General features: G+C 40.7%; 1 protein-coding gene across 3 annotated transcripts in view; it reads right to left on the reverse strand.

Annotated features, from left to right (window-relative positions):
* Nucleotides 1–1,355: 1,355 nt before the first annotated feature.
* CTDSPL2 (CTD small phosphatase like 2) overlaps nucleotides 1,356–25,266 on the reverse strand; it is a 34,836-nt gene continuing 10,925 nt past the window's right edge. For 2 of the 3 annotated variants that reach the window (XM_031587927.2, XM_031587926.2), the window contains exons 2-13: nucleotides 20,636–20,844; nucleotides 17,184–17,322; nucleotides 15,161–15,310; nucleotides 14,495–14,710; nucleotides 13,264–13,342; nucleotides 12,914–13,025; nucleotides 12,244–12,330; nucleotides 6,219–6,281; nucleotides 6,044–6,123; nucleotides 4,308–4,434; nucleotides 3,388–3,483; nucleotides 1,356–2,902 (exon numbers count right to left, since the gene is read on the reverse strand). In XM_031587927.2, the coding sequence (XP_031443787.1) occupies nucleotides 2,837–2,902; nucleotides 3,388–3,483; nucleotides 4,308–4,434; nucleotides 6,044–6,123; nucleotides 6,219–6,281; nucleotides 12,244–12,330; nucleotides 12,914–13,025; nucleotides 13,264–13,342; nucleotides 14,495–14,710; nucleotides 15,161–15,310; nucleotides 17,184–17,322; nucleotides 20,636–20,827 (1,407 nt within the window). In that variant the 5' untranslated portion in view covers nucleotides 20,828–20,844 and the 3' untranslated portion in view covers nucleotides 1,356–2,836. Of the gene's footprint in view, nucleotides 2,903–3,387; nucleotides 3,484–4,307; nucleotides 4,435–6,043; nucleotides 6,124–6,218; nucleotides 6,282–12,243; nucleotides 12,331–12,913; nucleotides 13,026–13,263; nucleotides 13,343–14,494; nucleotides 14,711–15,160; nucleotides 15,311–17,183; nucleotides 17,323–19,525; nucleotides 19,606–20,635; nucleotides 20,845–25,266 lie in introns of those variants that run through there. The other variant, XM_031587928.2, reaches the window with a different exon arrangement.

The raw sequence follows: 25,266 nt of genomic DNA on the forward strand, positions 1-25,266 counted from the left end.
CCAGACTGAAGTCAAACAGTGAGGCCTCACCCTCGAGACTAAGCGATGGAAATCAAAGCTGAAGGAACAGAACTTTGCTTCATGCAAAGACTCTGTTTTTATGCCAGAAGTCTTTGACGTTTTTAGGAACTTACATTTTGAAGAAGGTGGACTCATTCTGCAAAGAAAGTTCAGAATGATAAATATCAGACTTGCAGCACATTAAAATATTAATATTTAATATGTTTACTACGCAGTCTCTGTAATTTTTGTTGTGCATCTATGTAGAACTAAATCCTCCAATTTACATTTCCATTTCCCTCACCGATCTGATAATCACAACACAGATACAGCTGTAAAGTGCAATGTATGCTTTGGTTTCCTTAACTAAAGAAAGCACTTTTATAATGGTTTTAGCCAAAGAGAGGACGCACGTGTGTAAGGACGTTATCTGAGCAGATGATCATCTCTTGTTACAGTCAGAGAACAGCTATGAGCTACTGAACAAAAACGGGTTCCTTCTGGTAGCCTGGTGATGTGTAAAGCAGTCCTATTGTGTAAATTACTCCAAGAAATTTGGAAGAATTCCACGTTAAACAAGGATTTGCTGTTAAAACTAATTAAAAATCTCAGATTTAGATTTACATTTTAACGAACAGCTAAAAAATAGTTGGCAAACCATGTAGCAATTCAAATACAAGCCGACCATTTTCAAAATCTATAAATATTTCCAGAACCATCTCATCAACATAAAAACAGGGAGGAGCGGGGATGGTTACAGGCTCACACGTCTGCGCAAAAGCATATATAAAGGTAATGTTATGTACATTTTATTTCAATAAAGACATAAGACAAACAGTGTAAAGATGCTCAGATGCCCTAAAGATAAATACATTTAAAAGATTCTCATTAAAATGAATCTGTAGTATTTCTTTCCTGCAAGCAAAATACCTTTCTTTAAATACAAAAAAAAAAAAAAAAATCAGTATTTTGAATTGCAAATGTTTTCACTTTCTTTGCAGAAAATCTGCCATGATGATTTTTTTTAATGAATAAGGATTTTCCACAAAACAGGCTTGCTCTACATGCTAATCTTTTTAAACAGTTCAGTGACACAATGTGCTAGCTACATACACAACAGATAATATAGTAAGAAAACACTCAACCTGATGAAAAGTTAAAATCTTCATTAATACACTGGAAAAAGTTGACATAACTCATGCCTTTTAAAATCAAAAATACAAAAATTAAATGTTTTCCTAAAAAGATTTTCCTTACTTTAAGGACTCATTTGAAAATGAAGCTGCATGTAATTTGTACAATAAAATTGTACAAGTAAACAGGTAATATACATAAAAAATTGACATACTTCTCAATTATCAGTTGTCCACCTTTAATTTCCAATACTGTACTTTCTTAACAAGCATACAAAATATCAAACTTCTCTTTAGAAAAAGTGCCGTTCTGTGACATCTTTTACACAAAAACAGTCTGAGCCTGTGGCATGTCAATGCAGTCGAGAGGCAAACATCCTAACTTTTACAAATTATACCTTCCATAAAAAGCCTCCTCAACAGGAGATTACACACCATTATAAAAATATCGACCTCTTGTAGTAGCTGCATTAGAGAACCAAGGCTTAGAGACTATTTCCATATAGCATAGCAAACCACTATGATAGCAGACTGACTGCGCTGGCGGCACGGGAGCGTGCTGTACCACAGCACTGTGCACAGATCCTGCCAGGTGCCTCGCTGCTACACCGCTCTGAACTGATTGTAAGGAAGAGCAGCGTAACAGAGGCACCTCCGGCCCATGCAACACATCTTAAACACTGAGCCCCTGTGCAGAACACTTCACTCGTGGAGGAGCCTGAAGGCAGCAGTGCTCGAATTGCATCAAACCTACCAGGTGACCAAGCTAATTCTCCTGTAAGGATTGGCATGCACAGTATAGTCTGAGGTATTCCTTGTCCATCGGTTGTTTGTGCCACTGCAAGATACTGTCTGTCCGGAGTACGTGCCATCACAATGGTTTAAAATATTCTGAATATTAGTAATTCTTATATTCTTCTCATCTAGCCAGTCTCTTGATTTTTGAAAAGATTTCAACTACAGTAGAATATTACAGAAACAAAATATAAATGCAGGGTTTTTCTTTCTAAATGAAACTTACATGGATTAAAACTAGAGAATATTTTTAAACAAATATACAGTATGCAGGCAGACGAAGCAGGAAAACGGCCGTTCAACTGTATAATAAAAAACTAAGAAAATTTGGCTATTCCCAGAAAAACTATGAAGCGCCTCAACTAAAAGGAATGCATAATGAAATTCTAATCTAATACAGGTCAAAAGTGTAAAAAGGTTATAAACCTTAACAGGAAAAATAGAAACAACTTTTACTGGCCATTCCTGTTGAAATGAGAATCTCTAAAGTAACAGAAAAGTGGCTACAAACCCACTTAGAGCACCGAACAGAGAGAAAAGACGACTCTTTTTTCAATCTCTGTTATATCATAAAATCCTGTGTTTCTACAGGTCAAACTGCTGGTGGCAGAAACAGAATTCTTTATAAACTGCAGATGTCCTGTACATAAAAAATTTCATCGGAGTCGCACTAGTTCTAAAGACTTTTCTGTTCTAGCCTACCTACTGCATTGTACTGTATTGTACTGTTTGTATTCAATCTCTCTATATAAAGTCTCCTTCTGTAACCCTTGATTATTGTTGGGCACCAAAGATAAGAAAAGCAAGACGGGGTACAAAAATGCAAAATTTCAACAGTAATGGCAATGTTTTGTTTCAGTCCAAAAGGGTCCTGCATTTTCTCCCCCTCCAGTAATCAGACCGAAGGCTTAATCCGGGGGTAGCAAGTCATGCAAGCGAAATCTGTCTCTGATGTGAGGTCGGACATCTTCATTCTGCAGGGAAAACACACGTGAGGGTATCAGAAGAATGAACAGCTCTACAGATCGGATTATAGCAGGGCCAAGCCTCCAATGTCTGTGTATTAATATAACAGAATGGAGGCCGTGAACGTTTCTAATTACAAGAGGCTCACATAACAGCTACGTAACATTCACAACAACTTAGGAATTATTTCCATTTTAAGAATAAAGGCATTATTTAATTCCACAAATTCTCAATTTCATTATAATTTACGTCACCGTTTTCCAGTTTCTGATTGAAAGCACAGTTGGAAATGAGGCCGTTCTGCCTTCTGCTATGTAAACAAATCCCTGCACAAACTCTCCATTACTGCACAGAGAAATGCTTTCCAAGAGGCGTCCACGACTTCCAGCAGTCAGGATTTCAGCCTTAAGGCACGTGGTGCTGTTTGAAAGAACAAACCAACGCATCGGGCTGGGAGTTGTGAGGATGACAAGTAAAGGAGAGAAAGACTTACCAGCTCTACAAGTTTCTCCAGAAATGGAATCAATTTTAGGAGTTCATTGTCATTTTTATCCATGAACCAGCTCTCTATAGGAATTCCATTTGAAAGCTAAAGTAAAAGAAAAAAAACAACATCAACACATAACTTATACTTAATTTACCTAGAAACGTGACTTGTGAAATAACATTTTGGGGAAAAAAATTTCCAAGCTAAAGTTTATTAACACATAACTAAAGTTTGTACTAAAAAATCACTTCTGCAGTGATTCCCTCCTTTGCATAAATCATTGCAAACATTTCCACATCAAAGCTGAAATAGACCTAGCTGTGGAAGTTCTGCTGCACTGAGAAGCGTTGCCAAATGATCAAACTACGTGGATACCGACTGAGCGCTGGCTGCAGGTTGTGCAAATGAGGTGAAGCCAAACGGGCTTCTGCTATCTAGGCTCTTAGTGCTCCAGAGGCATCACAGCCTGCACTCCTTTAGCAGTGTTACAGTTACAATGCCACACGCCTGGAAAAATCCAAGTCACAGAGTGCAACTTTATAGCATTTGTTGTAAGCAACTTTCACACGTGAGAACCCAACCAGCCACTGTCCCAAGTGACTTCATTAGCATTAGAAAACTAATCCTGCAGAAGTGTCCAAGGGACAGTCTTAGTAGACCTGGCAGTTTCTGGAGAAAAGCTGAAGTGCAAAATAACACTGCCTGGTTACAGATAGTTCCTAATGTAAGGGGAAGTTTACATTTCACTGATTCTCCACAAGAATCCCAAAAGAGCAAGAAAACCTGAGCAACTGGCTTTGTAAACTTGAACTTAAGTATGTTTTGTAAACTTAAATACAAAGTGTAAAATGTAGATAGAGTTTCACAGTCTTCCTTTGGAAACTTTTTCCCACATGGAAAAGCCTTGCTGCTGGCAGCACGCTTACCTGATAGGCAAAGGCTTGCGGTGAATTGTCAATGATGATCGTTTTTGAAAGATCTCTACCAAGAATGTTTAAATCCTTTATGTAATTTCCTTGTACACAGACACAATGCTCACGGAAAAGTCGATGCCTGTGATTAAATCAGAATACTCATTAATGAGAGAAACCGGAACACCTACATGGCTTAGGGAGAAAGAAAAGTTAGTGCCGCCAAATGTTATCCTGCTCCCTTCTTACCAGATTTCTGAACACCGTCCCACATTTTGAGCTTTTCACTGGTAGGATTAGTGGTTAACTTGATTTTATATTGATCTAGTTCTGCAGGCAATTGTTTTGTATTTAAACAGGAAAGCTCAGCTCAGATGCAAGAAACATTTGTCGCTGTGGTCTCACTTTCTAACCCTTTTTGCAGATGGACTGACAGAGGGACCCAAGATACTGAAACTTTTTCACAAGGCCAGAGCTCAGCACTCAAACCAATTCACAGCATTTGTCCTTTCTGCTCTGCTCCAAACACTGCAGAACACACTGGGAAGTGCTGGATGAAACGTTCTCCTTCTGACGTTACTTCTGTTAGCAATTAACCTATTTTCAGTTTTTAGAGCTTGAAAAAAGCCTTGAGGCCAAAACATTCCATCAACTTCTTCCTTTCCAATTAGTATATTCTCTTTTATTACTAATTAATTAGTAAATGGATTGGTAGAATAAAAGAACTCATTAAAAAGAGCAGGAATAAAACAAATTTCATGAAATATCAGTATAATCGTAATTAAAAATCAATTGTGAACAGGATAGATTTCAGATTTTACAATGCAGTATTACAATGCAGTTTCTTTAAAGCTGCTTACATATTTAAGTGGAGTTTTTAGAAGCTGTACGTAGCTTACTACTTTCATGAAGGGGCTGAGTTCCTAATGTTGCTAAGGAAGAAAATAAGCTGATGCCTCAACAGCGAATGAATTTATATATAGATTCTGAGTCACACGTGTGGAGTGCCTGACAAATCCACTGTTAGGCTCATGTCAGAACTCATCATACCCTGATGTCAGCTTCTCAGAGGCACATGACTCACAGCTACATTCATGCACCACACGAATTACAGAGGATTTCTGAACATTCTTAGCAAACTGCCTGCCTGCATGCTTTGTTACCTTTCCTGTTCACAGCACTGATAAAACTGCAGTCCTCAGTCCTAAGTATCAGACCCTCGGAGGAAGAAACGTCACGTTACGGATGCACACAGACTCATTTTCTGTATGCACCAATACTGTACTTGTCTGTACATCCTGTCTGGCTGTGTGCTTCAGGCAGGCTCAGATACTCCAGCAGTACGACATCCCAGCACTGAATTTACAGTCCGAACTACAGCCAAGGGCAGTTCTTCATGTCCCTAATTAGAATGCCCTATTTAGAATGAATCCCTGAGAAATCCCCTCTCCACTTTCAACTCTCCCACGTAGCAGCCTGCCTTGCAGATGAGGATAACAAAGAAATTCACCTGGTAGGATTCGTTGTGTCTTAAAGCCCTGCTCTTGAGAAGTGTTAATCTTTCCAAACAAAGCTCAGTATTAACAAAAGAAATGAAAAACCAAAATAACTTCACTACAAAACCCACAAATTATTTTGTGACTGAATAAGAAATAGCATTTATAAAGATAACTATGAAGAGAACTTCCTCTCATCTGTCAGGAAAGGACTTGTTTGCCCACACCAGGCATGTCTGCCATTTGGTATTTTACCTGACTAGTTGCTTTTTAGGGTCTAGGATATTCAGTAATTTGTCTGCATACACCTTCTTAGAAGCAGTAAAAAGAATGATCTACGGACAAAGAAGAAAACAACGATTACTTCATGTATAAACATGTGAAAATAATTTAAAAATAAAGTTCAAAGGCAATACTGAATTATTTTTACCTCATAAATCTGAGACATACGTTCCAGGAATTCTCGGAAGAACGGCCGTAACCGGACATAGACCTGCAGCAGAGAGGGACTTTATTCACAGGTTCAAAACACTGCAGCCATCGCCTGCACTGTTAAGCATCGATTTGAACAAATTGTGTCAAGGTGAGTATTATGAATTCAGGAAAAAGCAAACACTAATTTCCTACAGAATAATAATTTAATGAAATCAAAATTAGATCAGCTTGAAGCCTAAGCAGCTAAAAAAGAAACCACAATATGGCAAAATCAGGTGTAACTAAAGAATGTGATAGAAATTATTTAAACTATATTTAAAACTAGATAATTATTTAAAATATAAAGCTTAGATAGCTTCTTCAGAAAACTGAAGCCAGCTGCTTTGATTAAACATTTTAAATCAGCCCTCAGCAGCTGGGCAGCATCAGCTCCATTACTGGATAATGCATGCCAACATAATAATCTTCCCAATAACCTTCTACCAAGAGCTGCACGCTGAATATGGGGGTGTCAGAAGTGGCAGAAATAACCCAAACAACTGGCTTCAGCTATTTCCAAAGCTCAGTGAATGCACACACCAGAAAAGAACTGCACATACACTCAAATTATCCCCTGTGACAAAACAGACCCTGGATAAGAGACACAACAAGAGGTGATGCTGGCATCTCTTCTCGCTGTTACTGAATTCACAGTACAAGACCTAGGCTGCACGGAGGCACCTGCATGGATCTATGGCTGCAGGGCAGTGGCCCAACCATACGGCACACATGGAGCACAATGATGGGGACACGCACTGAGGGGTGAAACGACAACCTTATCATCACCTTACCTTCTTGATTCACACTGCCCACACATAGACTTACATGGTTTTGAGAAACGTTTCATTAACGTACCCAAGAAGAAAAGGGAGTGTACTGGACTTGTATTTAAACCCAGTTAATTTCAGCTTTACCAAATATTTTTAACAACCGGTTAGGAATCGGCTTAAATTTACTTTCTAAAGTAAATCTCAATAAGGATCTGCATTAATTGAACTGAATTGTATCAAACTTATATGCAGACAGAAAGAAAGGAGGAGTGGTTTAAATAAATGCAGTTTCATATCATTAGCACAGGTGGCAACAGATCTTAGTCCTTTAATGAAAGCATGTATTTTTAACCAAGGAAAATGTCATTATTTAGCTTAACACCAAATAAGGCTTTTATTACTTTCTTGAAGCATCTAAAGCTCTGAGTTAAGCTTGCAGAGTGACAAGTTACTGTGGTAACAAAAATGGTATTTTTTTCTACACTAGGAGCACGCAGTCCTGTCACATCTGCTCACAGCATCGCCGTGCCCAGCGTTCAGAGATACAGTCACTGATGGTGCAACCAGCATCTGCTCCCCTTCTCCCTCTGGGCAGCTCGCTGTCAGGCTGCAGGTATCCCCAGCCTGCCCAAGAGAATGGTTGGAGACACAGCCTGTGCTCCATGGGTTTCTGGGCTCCACCCAGCCAAAGCGCCCCTGAACAGCCAACTGTCTGCACGCAGAGCTGACAAGCGTGTCTTCATGCCATATGTCTGCTGATGGCACTGAAATCTTTCTGAAAATGACATCTCATTCAGCTCTGCTAAGCAGTGAGGTTTTGCTCAAAGACAGGATGAGTGATTTCTCTTACCATAAGGATAAATGTAATGAAATAACTCAGTCTCCGTTTACCCGATGTTAAACAGCATTCAAATTATCTGTGACTGCAAATTCACTGCAAGTTGTTTGTCCTGAACATTCTTCCTCTATACAGCGAGCAAGTAGCACTGCCAGCATCTTCTACAGGTATAACCTTGAGTTTAAGGGAAAGTAAGCATTCTGTTGCAGATGCTAAGGCATTGTTCTACTCATGTGATTTTCTTGAGAAATATTTTTCACACCGGGACCCAAATCTTACACTTGAAAACTGAGAGCGAGTCACACGACATGAATGTTTTCACTGCACGTGGGGCAGTAGTTGCAAATAATGGTAGGCAAGCAGGATGATATTTGGTACAAAGTTTTCTTCAAGAGCTCAATTTCAAATTGGCAAGCCTGTTCTCTTTGATGGAAGAAACACAGATGTCATTTCAGAAACAGGCTCTTCACCATCTCTTCTACAAACTCTCCTAGCAACGACAGCAGGAAGCTATGTGCCAGTATTTTAACTCCTGCGACTATAAAAGCATTCAGTATCGAATTCATTGTTCACTTTAAGTCTGGATTGAGTTCTATTTGTATCAATGGCCAGCTGAATGACTTTTAAAATCATTCAATTACATCAAAGAGCAGTCATGATTGCTTGGGTTCCTCAAATGCACGTGTTTTCTCTTTTCTTGTTCAGTTTGTTTAGTCTGTGGATTATTACATCTTTCAGTGTGTTCTGTTTTAGATTACTGACACATCCTTGTAAGTGTTTATCTATCTTAATACAACAGCTGTCTTAATATCTAAGAAGTTCAGGTACAAACACAAACAACAAACCCAGGGAAAAGCATTTCATTGTAGATGACGCATTTCTCATTGTACTTTACACACACAGGTAATGACACGGATGGCAAATTCACTGCTCTGGTTTGAGTGGTTTGTGGCACTCTGGCAGAGCAGAAGGCAATCACAGCACCTCCTCCAGCCAGAACAAGCTGAGAGAACGTCGGGTAACCAGAGCAGAACCCAGTAACTAAAGCAGAACAAGGCACATCAGCATTTTCCCTTTTCTCCCTCAGCTTCCTTTTCTTTTTGCACATTCCCCACGTCTTCCCACCAAGTTTGACCCCAGAGGTTCTGCGGAACTAAAAGGAAGGACTCCTGACCTAAGAGCAGACTGCTTTGTGGATGCTGCCCAGGACACCAAAGGCTTTCAGAGCAGAGAGTTCATTAGGAAGGAGAGCCAGAATTCACCAGCACCGTTTGCCCCATTCCACTGCAGTAACGAAGCAACTAAGCAGCCTTTAGTGACAGCAAGATGGAACGTATGTAACACTGCATTCAATAACCACAGCTCGTCTGCGTACTGCCAGGACATCTCTCAAGGATCACACTGAGTTACTCTGCAGTAGATCAGTGAAGACATATTTAAACTGAAGAACTGAAACCAGCTGCCTTTGCCATGGGCACAGCGCATGGAGGTCCGTGCCCAGCAGTGCTGAGGTCAGCTGGGCACCTGGTGCCACACAACAGGAACAAAATGCAACAAAAACCTCCTTACCAAGAAGGAAAATAACCAACAAGCAGACATTTCTCACAAAGATAAGCTGCTTACTGGGAAGTGTCACAATAATGCAAATAGTAAAAAACCTCTTTTCAGTTGAAGAGATAACATTCACTTTTTACTGTCAGATGTGAGATAGTCCTTACTGGGCTTATTATTTATTAAAACTTCAGCTTCACCAATACTGTCTTTTCATTAAGTCCAAAACATAAACACTGGTATCATCTAGAGATTTTTCAACTGAGGAAACAGACAAATTTATGGTCTCAAAAACCTGAAATAAGCAAGCACAACTGCACCCATCTCACAGATCTTTTTTCTTTTTAAATGGAAATCAGTGACTTTGTGACTCACCCAAAGATTAAAAAAAAAAAAAGTATGTCAGTGCTAGAACTGCACTGTAACTTTTCAGTTAGAAGAACACTGCTCTGTGCTCAGATGTTACATATTCTTTTCTGCACACCCCATGGTAAGTTCTGAGAAATAACTTCCCAACAGTCAAGCCTTTATTTTCAGAAACTATTTTTAAATAGGCTATCACACACAGTCACTGAAATAAGCAGCAATAGAGCTGAGTTCCTGGCCTAGAAACTCATTGCTCAGCTCAAGCTGATGGAGTATAGGTATACATTATAACAGGCCTTCTAAAACAGTACACAGTCTGATTCTTACTATTGTCTTACTCTGCTGAGATCGGTTCTGGAGCATCTTTCTGGTTTATCATCACAGCAACAGTGCAATAGATGCCTTTAGATGGATAAGAATATCAAAATTATATGAGCTCAGGTCTACTTTTGCATTATTCGTCAGTCTTACTGCAAGGAAAATCAGCCATTCAGACAGAAAATGCATACTGAGCTGGGTTTTACTCTCTTAAGAAAGCAATAAGTAATTGTCTAATATTTCTGGAAACCTATACAGAAGTGGCAGATCTTTTGATACTAATGAAAGTATCTTCAGAAATGCAACTTTCACACTAGGTATGGTTTTCAGCAGGCTTTATATATAGCAGCTTGCTGACTTCAACTCTGCTGAGACAGCTTAGCACCTGCTTCTTTGTGGGCAGCTGGAGTAACTTCCAAAATGAAACACGGGGATGGAATTAACATGGTACACTACTGGAGGCAATGGTCAAATTGCTAAGGAAAAGAAAGACACTGTAAAAGGCTGCTCATTGAAAGTTCTAATAAGGGCACGTGACATCAACAAACCTCAACTTGCACTACAGAAGATCATCTGTCTTTTGTGTATTATACTCCAGTTAAACATTTTTAAAATATGTCTTGCTTATGAACTGTTACGCAGTAAGAGGTGAATGCCTTCTAAGTCTTCCAGAGCGATGTAAAACCAGGTAACCAGAGTATAATGACCACAGTGTGCTCACAGCTGGTGGCTGACTTTCTGACTTTCTCAGACTCACAAGAAGCTTTTGTTCCTTTGTAATTCCAAGCTCGGCTCCAGAGAAAGCTCAGACAAAACTTATCTAGGACCCGCACAGCACCTTTACTGTACCCAGTCTGTACAGCCCTTGATACAATGCTGTTAAATAAGCATTTACAAATACCATTAAGTCACTCTTTCCATTGACTTCAATTTCTTACAGATAAAATCCTGGTTAAACTTCAGCCACTCTCATTTAGACACACAATCATTAAAAGGACCGCAGTTTAGAAGGAAAATACTCCAAGTCATACCAAGATCCCTCAAGTGAGGGAAGGAAAAAAACACAAAGCTTTAGCCTTCCTGATTCTGTCAGCGATGTCAAGAACCTCGTAAGAGTGAATTCTAAGGCTCCTTCCAAAGTTCAGTCTGAAGCAAACTAAGCATGGCTGTCACCAAATAAGAGATAAGAAATCCATGTTTAAAAATTATTTCAGCTTTTCAGATTCCAAGGCTTTTATATGCAACAGTGAAGAAAAACATTTTTAAAATCAGGAAAAATACCTGGACAAGTGTCCTTTTAAGGTGCCTGATGACTGGCTCACTCTCCAAAGATACTACAGTGGGGTCCAATATCGTGCGAACTACATGGTGGGGAAGCTGATGCTACTCCCAGGTACATCACACAAAAGGACCTGAGAACAACAGCCTGGGTCAGTGCAGCATCTTTGGTAGTTGCTGGAAGAGATTCCTCCTTCTCATGCTTGCTCCTCTGGTACGTCAAGGTAAAACACACGTAACTAACAATACCTCCTAAAGCAGAACAAAAAACTAAATCTAGCAGTCTCCACAAGACAATCAAAGTCACTCTAAGCACCAAGCAGACTCTGGGAGTAAAGAGGTAGAACTAGCACTGGTGGAGGGCACAGCAAGACTAATGATCCAGACAGAAGCTAGTTAATCAGGCTTGGAAGATGTCTTCTTTATAGAAAGAAATGATCAACCAGTGAGAGTTGGTTTTCCATATGAAGGGAAGAAAATTAACAGTCCATGAGAAGCTGCACCCAGGAAATAATACTGGCTAAACTTTCAGTGTTTCTGCCTCCACCTGCTGGCAAGGAGAAATGTTGCTGCTGAAGATTGCTGCTACAAAGATTATTTACACTTTCTTAGCAATGATTGCTTACAATTGGAATCAGTGACCGACATTACCACGTTGTGGCATTAAGCAGTGCTCCACAGTATTTCTAATAGAGGATAATCCACCCTGCAGAATTTGACACCCACAGTTTATAACCCAGACAAGTTGTTATATGCCATACACTTACTTATCTCTTCAGACAGGACCATAACAAATATACATAGCAAGAATTCACACATTAAATAAAAGTAAAAGGTACATACATATGTAAGCTAATTACCTGGTAAATGACATCTTGAAAAAGAACTGGAAAAGTGAGTGCAGCATCTTCTAATTCATTTAGACTACAGTGCACTAATGTTTCATCCTGGAAAAAAAATCAGAAGATGGTATGTAAGTAAGAAAAAATTATGAGAACAATGTTGAAAATAAAAGCAGTTGTCTAGATGTTCCTTTTAAGGTAAGTTTACTTAGTCTGGAACATTTCTGTGTTAATGCTGTCCTGATAGCGTTCTTTCATTATTATTGCAATTAAAAAAAAAAAAAATCACTTAGAATTGCGTGGTACTGGCATAATTAAAGAAGGTCTTTTAACTTTGTAGCTTATCCTTTACTCAGATCAAATACACAGCTACCACTTTGAATCCTCTGTGCATTGATACGGCCGCTAGAGGACAGACCAAGTGACAGCGCTCTGATCACATTCCTGACATCATTCATGGTGTCTGAAAACATTTCAAAACAGAGAGACTTAAAGAAATTATTCTAAAGACAAATTTATTTTCTATAAACATTTTTAAAAGTGGCTGAACAATAATGTTGTAACAGTTAAAAGATTCATTCCTGGTCCATTTTGAAGCAAAGCGTACAAAGCTGAATTTTTCTATTTACTAAAATGGAAATCAAATGCTGTGTATCTCCTTTTGCTTTGTGTTTATAAAGATACTTACCAAGTCTAAAACTAATGAAAATTCTGGTGTGCTTCTTGTTTTCAGTGGAAGAGCTGGCTTCCTGTTAAGCTGTTCTTCTGTTAGTGGTGGAACATGTTTGATGAAATAGTATCTGGAAAGAATACAGATTTTGTTGTAGAAATGTATATGAATTATTAAATTGGTGTTGTTTTAGTCCAAGTAAATTTTTAAAATACTTAAGGCCACACAAGAAATAATTTAAACTAATAAATAAATAAATAAACTTCATTACCATAATAAACAAAAATGTAGCAACTCAAATAACAGTTTATTAATGCAACATCCAATGTGATCATTTTTATATTTCAAGCACAAATATCAGCACTTACGGATCAAAGACTTCCCAGTCTTCTTCATAGGTGGCTTCTGCATGAGCTGATGAGTAGCCACTGTCTGGAGATACTGGTGCTAAAATTCAACGAAAATGACCAAAGCAAAAATAAAACAAACAAAAAATAACACAAGAGCTAGTCTTATTAGTGAAGCTTTTAAAAGTGAGAATCTGCATTTTATACACAAATGCTTCGAACAACAGTGAAAAAATCTCCCTCCAGCCCCACCTTGCCAGTCCCCACACTTCTCCTGAAATGGCCTGCACATCTTCTCACAGCACCTCCTCAGAGGTGAACTCATGCCACCCTACAGAACTTCAGGATCTGGACAGATGCAACTGTCCACGTTACAAAGCAAAGCATCCATACAGTGTGAACTACCTGGGCACACATCCCAGCCACCCAGCATTTGTTGGGGAGTTTTTGCCACAGAGAAACATCTGTGCCAGGCAGCCCTCGGAAGGCAGCACAAACTTTTCAGTCTGCAGCTCATTCCCAGCCCACACCTGCAGTGCCCATCAGAGCAAGGCAACAGGAGCTTTAGATGCAGACAGGGTGAGCTGATCCACAGGTCCATACTGGATCACATATCTGCCCTTTTACTCAGAGCTAAAATATACTCTCTTCAAAGTAGTTCTCATAAATCTCAGTACGCATCAGCTACCAGCATTTTCAGGATCTAGCAAAGATTTAGGTAACTGTAAAGTAGTTGATGTGGGCCCTGAATTTTATGGACACTATTTTTGTCCAAAAAGACTTATGAGGAGTCTTCTGAAGAAAACATGGATGATTAAAGTAGGATCTTTATGTTCTTACTCATCCCAACATGTCATCCTAGTGTAAGGTACTAAAATGTCACAATTTTCTCTTTCATGATCAGCAAGTCTAGGGTATGCATTTTTAATACATGTGTGAAGAGGAGTAAACAGTAATAAAAATGTCTTTCTTCTTCAATGTCTGTTTTCGTTTGAAGAAATGTTATGAAGTCAACTAAGTTATACTGAAAATACATGGATTTGCAAAAGCTGTGTCTCTGATGCATAAAAATGTTCTGTCTGTTGAACATAAGAATTGATAATACTCTTTATATGCTTGAAGCAAACGTGCAATATCCATATATAGAAAATACTGGAACTAGATCTTCTCTAAGGGTGCTAATTACCTACAGACCTGAGTCTGTAGGTAATTACCTCAAGACCTGAGTAAAACGTAAGCACGCGTTTCTTACCTGTAAGCGGTGGCAGGTCACGATCATTTGTTTCTTCTACTTCTTCTAAACCATTGTTGACAGTAGATCTGACCTGCACTGCCTGGCTAGTGTAAGCTGCTCCATTGGTTGATGTTGCAGTACTTGTAGTAATCTCATCTACCTGCTCCATATCAAGCTGTTTGACTATTTCTTCAGCCTCAACAGCTTGTCCTGGAGAATCTGATCCTGATGTTCCTGAATTAAGATTACAGTAGACAAACAGTCATTATCTTTACACAGAGGTACCTAACAGAATACTGATCAGCATCACGAAACACCAAAAAAAAATGCTTCAGAATAACTGAAGATAGCTTTATCTGATTCATTTTACAAAAATAAGAACCAAAAGAACCATGACAAATGTCTGTGTCAGACAAGGAACTTCAGAGCAGTACTTTATGTTACTTTTCCAATAAAAAGTACACTGCTAAGTACTTACAAAAGAAACGTTCTAATGAATATAAGCTCATTCTTTCTTTTATTAATAATTCAAAGAATTGGGAAGGAGGTCTTCTCCAAAAGTAGTAACTTTTGGTTTGAAAATTGGAATGAAAAGCAACATTTTCATATTAAAAAACAAAACAAGACAAAACAAAAAACCATCATTCTTAACTTTAAGACTACAGGCTTTCAGATGTTACTTACCATTTTTATTTGCTGGTGAAAAAAAATTGAAGACGGGAGAAAATATGGTTCCCAGTAACGTGGTTCGCGGGGGGCTGCCAGTGGCAGGATTATCTTCCAATTTCCCATTCTGCTTTACATGTTGGTTTGTCATTTCGTAACTTCCAGCTTCTATAAGACAAAAGTTATGCAGTGTAGTACCACGCTTCTCTTTCACAGTTACAGCCTCTCTTATATTGCTATTATTTTCACTACAGGAAAATATACACGCTCTCCTTGGTCGGCAAAAAAAAAAAAAGTTAGCAATTCAGTATCAACACACAAATCATCTGATCTTCACATTGCAAATAAGGAAGTAGTAGTTTTTCATAAGAATTATGCTATGGATGAACAACTAATAGAAGCTTTAACCCTGTACAAGTGCTTGATGATGGCAGTTTTTAAAATGCTGCACACCCACCACAACAAACACACAACTACAATCATAAAGTAAAATAATTCTTAGCTCTTATCAAAGATAACAAAGACAACAGAATTGAATAAATCTTCCTGTTACAACAACGTAGCACACAACAATTAAGGTTTGCTATAAATGTGCACATGAAGTACAAACTACAACTAAGAACTGCTGTCTCATGGGTGAGATCCAAGACACCATTCTGAGCCCAAAACAAGTTATTTACTTTGCAGTAACAAGTCTTTGAGATGTCTGTCCATATGGACATAAGCAAATGCATTTTGTGCACATAAGCTGAGAACTCAGCTGAGCCTGATGGAGCTGCACAAGTACTTCACACTTCTTGTCGTTTTTACATAAAATGTAGGGTGTGTGAGCTGCAACCCAGTGCTTCACTGCTACTGAATATCTTTACTAACAACTTCATGTGGTTACGATAGTAACGTGCATTCAGGGCACTCTATGTGCACACCTCATACTATGGCATTCAAGTAAACAGTTCCTCTTTCACCTTCAAGCAGACTGCATGCATCACACTGTGAGTGAGTGCACAGCCATTATCTCTCAGAAAAAAAAAAATTAATTAGCAACAGTAAATACTCCCAAAATCATGTTACACAGACACCAAGCAGGTAATTCTCTCACCCTGTAGCCCTCCCACCACTGAAGTCACTCATTTGGAGCTACTGATTTTAAAAACCTTGTTGGAATATGAAACTTGGCAGACGCCAGACAATGGATTCCAAAGTTACTGGAACACTGACAGGCAGCACAAACACATGAAGACTTGTTTCCTTAGGAAAAGAAGCCTAAAAAAATGTGGGACTTTTTTTTTTTTTTTTTTTTAAGTCAGATCTGGAACCACAGCTGACACTTTAATTTTCCTTGAATATTTTATCTAATACAAGTATCTCAGCCTGTCATTATAAGAGGTATTACACAGACAATTTTCACAAAAGGTGATCAAACACTGGCACAGGGGAATCTCCGCCCTTTGATATGTCTGGAACTTGACAGCACCAGGCTCTGAGGAACCCGCTGGAACTTCAGTCAGGGCTCTCCTCAAGTTGGATGGACCTTGCTGGGGGAGAAGCAGGAGGCCTGGTGCTGACAGCCTTCAGAGGTCCCAGCCCATCTGCATTTTGATATGGTTCTACAACAGAAGCCTGTCTATGTGTTTGACAAGAGCTTTCCATCTCTAAGGAATCCTGGTTACTATGACAGAGGTGCTGAGTTGGGAAATATTTCACTATTTCTGAGAAAATGAAAGAAGAGCTAAGTAAAATAATAATTATTAATGGCTCTTCTTTTGGAGAAAAAAAAAAAGAATTCCAATCAGCTGATTATTACCATACACCGACACAGTTCTTACAAAGATTGTATTATTTATCAGATGCATCCATTTTAACTTGCACTTATAGTCACAGAAATCTTATTTTGCTAAGTTCAGCCTTGCTATTGCTGAGGTCAATCACAAAGCACTTTGTAACCTTTAGCAATGAAGAAGTGTCCTGTCTCAGTTACCAGCTGGAAGATCACTGAGTCACCACTCACACGTAACAGCGCACGATTCGGGTATTTACAAACCTCCATTCACTTGACCTTTCCGTCTGACTCGAGAGATCTGTTTGTTAGGCTTTTCTCCTGTTTGAGGTGTGGACGTGATCAAGTTGTTATCTATATCCCGTTCAATTCTACTTCTTTTTGCAGGATTTTCTCTTTCTTCCTTAAAACAGAAAAGGGGGAAAAACAAACATACTGAGCAGTGCCTCTTTTCTCCACTGGACACTGCAGAACAGTCGCTGTTAGGGAAGGTTCCACAACACTGGTTGTCCTGCGTGTGTACCTCACCAGCTGGAACTTCAAACTCATTCCAACTGACACAGCTCAAGGTACACAGCGAAGTATTGGAGAGAAAATTGTACAACAGAAATTCCAAGAACAACAATTGCCTTTAAATACTATTTTAATGGATAGCAAATTTATACTTATTTCAGTGGAGTTAGAGAAGTGTAGAAATAGGACAATAAAATGGTAAGAAAATGGATTTCTCTAGCAGTTCAAATGTAAAGGAAGTAAACTGCAAAATAACATCCAGCATCAAATTTTCCATCATGCCCCTATATAAAATAGTTTGCAAAACTGCATACAAGGACATACCCGGCTAGTATTGCATTTGTGTCATGGCACATGGCAAAACACAGCAGGAAAGGGATGTGACCCAGCCATTCTTTTTATCTGTAAGTAAACTACTGTTCTCTCCTGTGACACTTAGGTGGGATAGAATTAACCATTTTTGCGTGTTTTCTGTGCACTGCTGTCTATGTAGGCACAGCTAGTTAAGACAGGTCTCTTCCCCTTGTTCCCCCAGCTGCACCTCAGTACACAGCAATCCAAAATCTACAGCATGACCATACAGACTGCATTGAAAGGTAAGGTGTGAGACAAAGCAAAATAAATGCAATTAAATACAAAGATAAATAACAAGGCCATTGAGCATATGAAAGTGAATTAAAATTTCAATTTTAGAATTACAGAATTACCTTTCTCAGAGTAGCAGTTTCACGTAGTTCAAAAGAAAAGAGAAAAGTAGTTTGCTTGCTCCAAAAAAGAATTAAATTGATCCTTCAGAAAAACTGATCTAAAGCCCAAGCTAAGAGTGCAGCACCTAGAAGAAATACTGGCAGACATGGAAGTGCACAGACCCCTGTAGGGGAAGACAGCACGTGTGAACACCTCTAATCCCAAAAGCTCCCACTGCAATACCTTCATGACCAAAACACCTTGGTGACAATAGTCTGATTACTACCACGTACAATTAATATCATATATACCATAAATTCATACAATGAGAAAAAACAGACGGCTCACTGAACGGATAAAAGAGCAGCAAAGCATCTCATCTTCTTGGTCATTTGTACAAATTCAACAGGGGGGAAAAAAAAGGAAAAAAAAAATTAAGTTCTAAAAGCACCACTGCCCTTCACACAACGCCTAGCAAAAGGCACTGCCCCACTGCAGGGAGAGGCACAGGGCTGGGCCAGGGGGAGGGCAGAGGGAAAAACACACAAGAAACAAGCCCTGAAGCACTAATAAACACTGATGTAATATGAGCATCAGTCAGTAGACAAGGAGAGCCTGACCCTATCACAGACAACACTGTCAGAGTTCAAGTGGTCTGTTACTAGAATTTAAAGATGAAATTACATACAAGGTTGTAATTCTACTTGGTTCCCACAGTGAAAGTTTTATTGCACAGATACATAGTTAAATATACTTACTAAGTGCTCATTTAACTTCATGTGTATGAATTACATGAGCTATTCAATATAGCCCATGATTATTGGTACCTGTGCCATGAGGAACGAGGCAGTGTCACACCACCATGAACCACTTGTTCACTTTTGCTACGTTTTCAGGAAGTTTGTATGTATGAATGAAAGGCCTAAACTGGGCCAGAAAGTCCTGACAGCACATGCAGTCAGAGTCATTTATGACAGTGCTACAATTCCCCAAATCAAACAGGTTTGGTGTAACGGCAAATCCCACAATATTTCAGGTTCTAAAACTTCAACATTTTAGCAGTGTTTGCTGTACACATGCACTTATTGGTCGTTCTGGTGTATCAGAGTTGTCATGTTGTAAATAAACGCTACTTCATACTCCACAACTATTCTTGTCTTCCACAGGGGCTGTGATTTGGAAGAGCCCAGCAACACCCAGCAGCCACATGGCAGCCTGTGGTTTCTCCAATGGAAGGGCATTACTGTTCTTTCGGTTTTGTCTGTGGAAGGGACGTTCCAATAAGCCACCTACACCACTTCAGGTAAACGAGTCACCGCTAGCAGCGAAATCATCAAGGTACGCGAGCTCTGAAGACATGGCCATAAATCCATATCATCTCTGCAGAGACTGAGATTTTAACATACCCATAAACAAAGTGCTATGCAAGTTGCACACATGCACTATCTCAAGAGTCATAATGTTTCCATGGCAGCCAGAAGACTACTTTGTTAAGTCATTAGCGCTTTGGAAGATAGCCCGGCAGTATCAATATCGTGCCGTGCTAATGCCACTGGAGCCACTCCAAGTCCTGCTACAGACACAGGAGAGGACATGAAAGGGAACAGAAGAAAACGTGGACATTTTATATTTTAAAAAAGCTGTCAGCAAAAGAACGAAACGTAATTCAAAGGTATGGGAGAGAGAAGTCAGCAATTTAAAGAGACAAAGAAAACAAGAGATTTTTTCTTAAAATTCCTACGTAAAATGTTTTGCTTATGTTTCAGCTTTTTGTTGCGATGGCTTTGCAGCCAAGATGTTGTACAGCCGTGCTCTGTAGATGCTAAATGTAAAATGGATTCGTTAGCCTGGTTTAACGACAAATGAAACGTAAATGGCTTCAATCAGTTACTTTTTACTGAAGTGTTTTGGTCAGCACCTCAATGTTCCCATGATAGGTAATTAACACTTTAAAGATTAAATTTCACAATATTTGTGACAATTTAAGAATATATTGTTATGTTAATTAAAATGATTTCAGCTTCATCTTGTTACAGAGTTATCCTTTCAACACCTGGTTCAAAAAACAGATCCTGAATTTGAATCCTTTTGTTTTTCTAAACCACACAGTTTATGACACCAGATCTGCTGTTTTATGACATTTGATGTTTTCGGCTTGTTTGTTTTTGTCCCTTCAATTTACAGCTACATAACGTCAGTATTGGGCTGCTGGGTCTGAACGGAGCCTTTTTTGGCTGGCCTCTCCTTACAGAATAAAGCAGTTATTAAAGCAATTGCAAGGTTACGTTCAGCCTATCAAGGTAATGCAGACTTCTCCCTCAACAATTCCTTTCAGCACGTTTGAACACGTGAAGATTGGCAAGCACAGGTTTCTGTCTGGACCAAGACAGGTAAGATTAAGTGGTTTAGCCCTGCCTTTACCTTTCCAATTACATATTTTTATGTATTCTGAACAGAAACATTCCTAGAATCTGACACAATTAACAAACAAAAGAAGAAACCCGCTGACACCGTACCTTGGGCGTGCTGCCTTTAATAAACTTTTTGATTGAAGACAGGAGGCCCGTCTCATTTTTCTGCGGCTTCCCCCCGCCGACAGGCAGGCTCTCCTCCACCTCCGAGTGTTTCCTCTTGGCCCTCTGAGCGCGCTGCGCGTGGATTGCATTGGATTGCTGAGAAGCCTTCCGCGTTCTCAGCCTCATTTTCATGAGTACCACATGTAAAGCTACAAAGGGAAAAGCAAGTGCACTTAGTCATTGAGGAAACGTGCTCGGCTTCAGCTCATGAACTGAAGAAGTGATGTAACACTGACAGCGTTCTGATGCACCGGGCTTTTACCCCCCATACGTACACAGCCTCATTTAAATGAGAGAGGAGCTATTTAAGCTGGAGCACAACGCTGGCAGAAGAACAAACGAATATAATCTGGCCACAAACACATCTACCCATCAGATCAGTGAGGGTTCTGCACAACCCCTCAGTCCGAGCAGCGGGAACAAAAAATTGCGGGTTTAAGACGGAGAGGATTTTATGGTGCCTGCTGGCTTCACCTTCCAACGACCAGACGCAAGGAGCTGGGCAGTGCCTTCCAGCCCCACATCCCTCACAATGCATCATTTCAAGTCTCCACATCACATCTGAGATGAAGCACAGATCTAAATTCACGTCAAAAGTTCACAGAAGAAGGAATCATGAGCGAGGCTATGCATGAAGCATGGCTGAGAATGCAGCAGTTGGACAAAGGAACCTGAGATCGATCCTCAATACAGCTGTACTTGGGAACGAGATTAAACCACAGGAAGATGCATGCAAAGGCAGTATTCATTAGAGCAAAGCAATAGGCCATTTCAGAACACGTCACATTTATCTCCAGCCTTCAGGTGGACTGCTGCTATAGTTAAACCTGCGCACAAATGTAACAGCCTTTCTGGGCTGCACTTAAGGCTGCTCCTGCTCAGGATGATCTGAATGGGACTCGTGAGCTTAAAATTATTCCCATGCTGGACCAGAAGCAGAGAAAAGGAGCAGCAAGAAATCCTGAGCTGTATTGCACTGAAACCCAACTGAGCTGCAATGTGCCGAAATACCACTAAGAGTAATGTCTGAGCTGAAGTCACAACACAGCTTTTTCTTCAAGAAATGCATTTTCTCATCACAACAGGGGTTAGAAGCTACCCTTGTTTAGTTAAAGGCAGCGGTGGGACGGGCACGGCTCAGCCAGCAGCAGTGACACAGCTGCTCACTGCCAGCCTGAACAGCACAGCCATTGGGGATGGTCTGCAGTCAGCTACCTCTCAGCCTCAAATGAAAGCTGCTCCAGCTAACGAAGAACACCACAGCTAATGACAAGTTTCTGAGAAAGCAGGAGCAGTGCTGAAGGGGCATGGCCAGGAGCTGCACACTTCGGTTACACGTGATATTTGTGCTAACTGCCGACAAGCATCGGTTTTTCATACATACATGGCCAGCAGCTTCCATCAGCACAGAACACACCAGTGACAGCAAGGACAAAGGGAAGTCAGGGCAGTGAAATGACTGCTATGGCAGAGGTGGCCTGGCGAGGGGAGAAAACACAAACCATAGTCTAAATGTGTGAGAATTGGCTACTTGTAATCCTAAGCCCTCTAGTAACAGAGCCATTAAAACTCACAGCCCACATGAGTATACTTCCAGCATTAATACTTGCAACAGAATTTGCATTTAGTTTAAAAGATTCAACTGCATGCAGAAAAATGAAAACCATCCACAAGGATTTAAATCCAGCTTTCTGTTCCTCCTCCTTACGACCAGGGAAAAAAGTTAACAGCATTTTTATGCAAAAAAGTAAAATAAATGTGTTATCAAAACTTGGATCTCGACTTGCTTCCTTACAAGTTGCTGCCAGATGTTTTTTGTGTCTAATTTCTGCTGGGAAGAACCCACAACAACAGACATATGGTCCTATTGCATTTCTGCACCAACCAGGAGGGTCTCATTACAAAGCTGAAGAAGTTACCTAACATCAGTGGACAGAATGGTCCAAGGAAACCTTAAAAAACAAAACACATTTTTACTTTGGAAACATTCAGAAGAGCATTATTTTTCAGCACATTCTCATTAACTAAGCAGCATGAATTCACCAAATCATTATCACAGGTGGCTGAAAAAAATCCCCAAATACAGTTAAAATTTTTCAGCATTCATGTATTTGGAAGAAGTACCGACTGGGTCCTAGCAGGAATTACAGCCTGAGACAGAAAATGCCCATTAAACTTTTAAACCAAGGAGTCTAAATATATCAACGTTCAGCTAACCAGTTAGCAATGTGCTGGAACGAAGTTAGAGAAAAACAACACTGCTTTGCCATGTTCAAAACATTCTTACAATCTCCCAGGAGCTCCAGCCCTTCCACGCTTTGAAAAGGGAAGTTCATTTGCTTCCATATCGGCCTCTTCAGGAATTCTTTTAATTTTTTGTTCTGCTTGCTGAAAGCACCCTCTCATTTGGTCAGTTGTATCGGCGGTTCTTCCATCTATACTGCAGGGGTGCCACCAGGGCTCCAGCACAGAGAAGCGAGCAGATCAACACTTCCACCAGCCTGGCCACGAGTGCCCTCACACAGCCACCAGTGGGCCTGGCTCCTTCCCACCGTGCCAGCCAGCCCTGCACACCACTTACCCACTGCCTGCCTGCCTCCAGCCAAGCATGGCTGCACACACGGCTGCAGGGAACGCGCCAGGCTGACCTGCTCGCTCTGGACCCGCTTGCTGTGCCAGGAGCTGCACTACAGCCAAAGCCAGGACAACTCCGAAGCTCGCTGTTCGCAGCACGCTGCTTACCAGCTCCAATTCATTCCTGTCCCTTCATTTCCTTTCCAGCAGATTCTCTTTCAGGATCCTTCCAGCAGCTCAAAATTCTCGCCGCGTAACAGCTCAATTGCTTCACATTGACTTCTGATACTGAAGTATTGCCCTAACATCACGAGCTTGAAGCCAAGCAAATGCATGAACAGCAAACATACTGAACACTGAATGACTCGAGTTGTTTTCTGCATTACCCATGGGCTCACTGCCCATAAATTGTGCCGTCATCCCACGCACAGGTAGGGGGCACCTCTGGGATGGAAATCCCTGCAAGCAACTGGATCTCTAAGAGCCCATCTCCAACCATTCTTCAGTTCATGATGACTTATCTTCCCTCCCCAAGTGGTACTATAGTTTTAACTATTTTTCCAAAAAATACTGAAAGAAAATCAGGTACAGCACACATAATTACAGGGTTTAAGGTTTTCTCATGCAGTAGAAGGTTTAAGATGGTGAAAGAACAATAGCGATCAACAGTAGGAAGATAAAACTGACAAGAACATCCAAAATCACAGCGTTAAATGATTCCTGCATTTACTGCAGCGCTCGGCAGTAACACCGAGTGCCACCACTGCAAACAACGGGTTCCAGCTGTGGGCACAGGAAGAGCTCTGCAGGAGCCTTCAGACCGCAGGCAGGTGAGCGCAGGGAGCACACGGGCACAGCTTTGCTCTGCCTGCAGCTCCTCACCCCAGCAGCCGTGCAACCAGCACCGCAGTGCCCCAAGCAGTGACCACACACTGCTGGGCCCAGGGCCGTGCTGCCCAAGGAGAGAGGAACTCCCTTCAGCGTTTTGTAGTGACTTCTGCTGCCATGGATTACATCAGCCTCCCACTGTGGGTGCAGCATAGAGTTATGGAGTACTTTTTCGTATGCCCAAGTACCGCTGTATTCCAAGTGGCAAAAGGCAGCCAATGAGCTGCTCTCCTCTCTGAGAGACTGTGCCCATACAAGAATTTTTACCATCAAGGAGATGATGACCATTAAGTATGACAAATTCATCCTGCAACACAAACCACGCTGAAAAGCATGGAATACATTTGATTGCAACAACCATGATATTCTTCCCGCACCACTTGCACAACGTCACTTGGAACGTTCTATGCAAAGTCAAGAAGGCAGCATAACTGCTTTACTCCTCAGATTTTAAGCAGGAATGCCAACTCATGCAGCTTGTGTTGCAGGTACAGACAGGGATCGGAGCACACAAAGCTGAGCTGTTATCAAACACAACAACTTTCTGTCACTGGGTTTGGAGTGGGGAAGTAAAGTGAAGCGTCAGAGCCACCAGTTCAAGTGATCCAGAGCTCTGCTGAGAAATCACAGCTTTTTCATCCAAATATTCCCGGACACACAGGCTGGACCACCGCAGACAGGTCCACAGAAAGAGGAACTGAGAAGAATGTTGACTCCAATCTCCTTTTAAACAAATAATACCAGTTGTATTTCATGAGCACATTTCGTTACTGCGAAGTGACCCAGATCACAGAATCGCCAGGGTTGGAAGGGACCTCAAGGATCATGAATCTCCAACCCCCTGCCACATGCAGGGCCACCAACCTCCTCATTTAATGCTAGACCAGGCTGCCCAGGGCCCCATCCAATCTGGCCTTGAACACTTCCAGGGACGGGGCATCCACAACCCCTCTGGGCAGTTGTTCCAGCACCTCACCACTCTCTCTGTAAAGAATTTCCCCCTGATGTCCAAAATTTCAAGTAGGAAGGAAAATCTCTGCAAGGAGACGCATTCATCGAGGGGGCTGAAGACCATCCACATAGCACTAGGGATGCTGTCAAGGAATGTC

The sequence above is a fragment of the Phasianus colchicus genome, chromosome 12, assembly GCF_987193195.1.
Source record: "Phasianus colchicus chromosome 12, bPhaCol1.hap1.1, whole genome shotgun sequence".
Classification (NCBI taxonomy): domain Eukaryota; kingdom Metazoa; phylum Chordata; class Aves; order Galliformes; family Phasianidae; genus Phasianus; species Phasianus colchicus.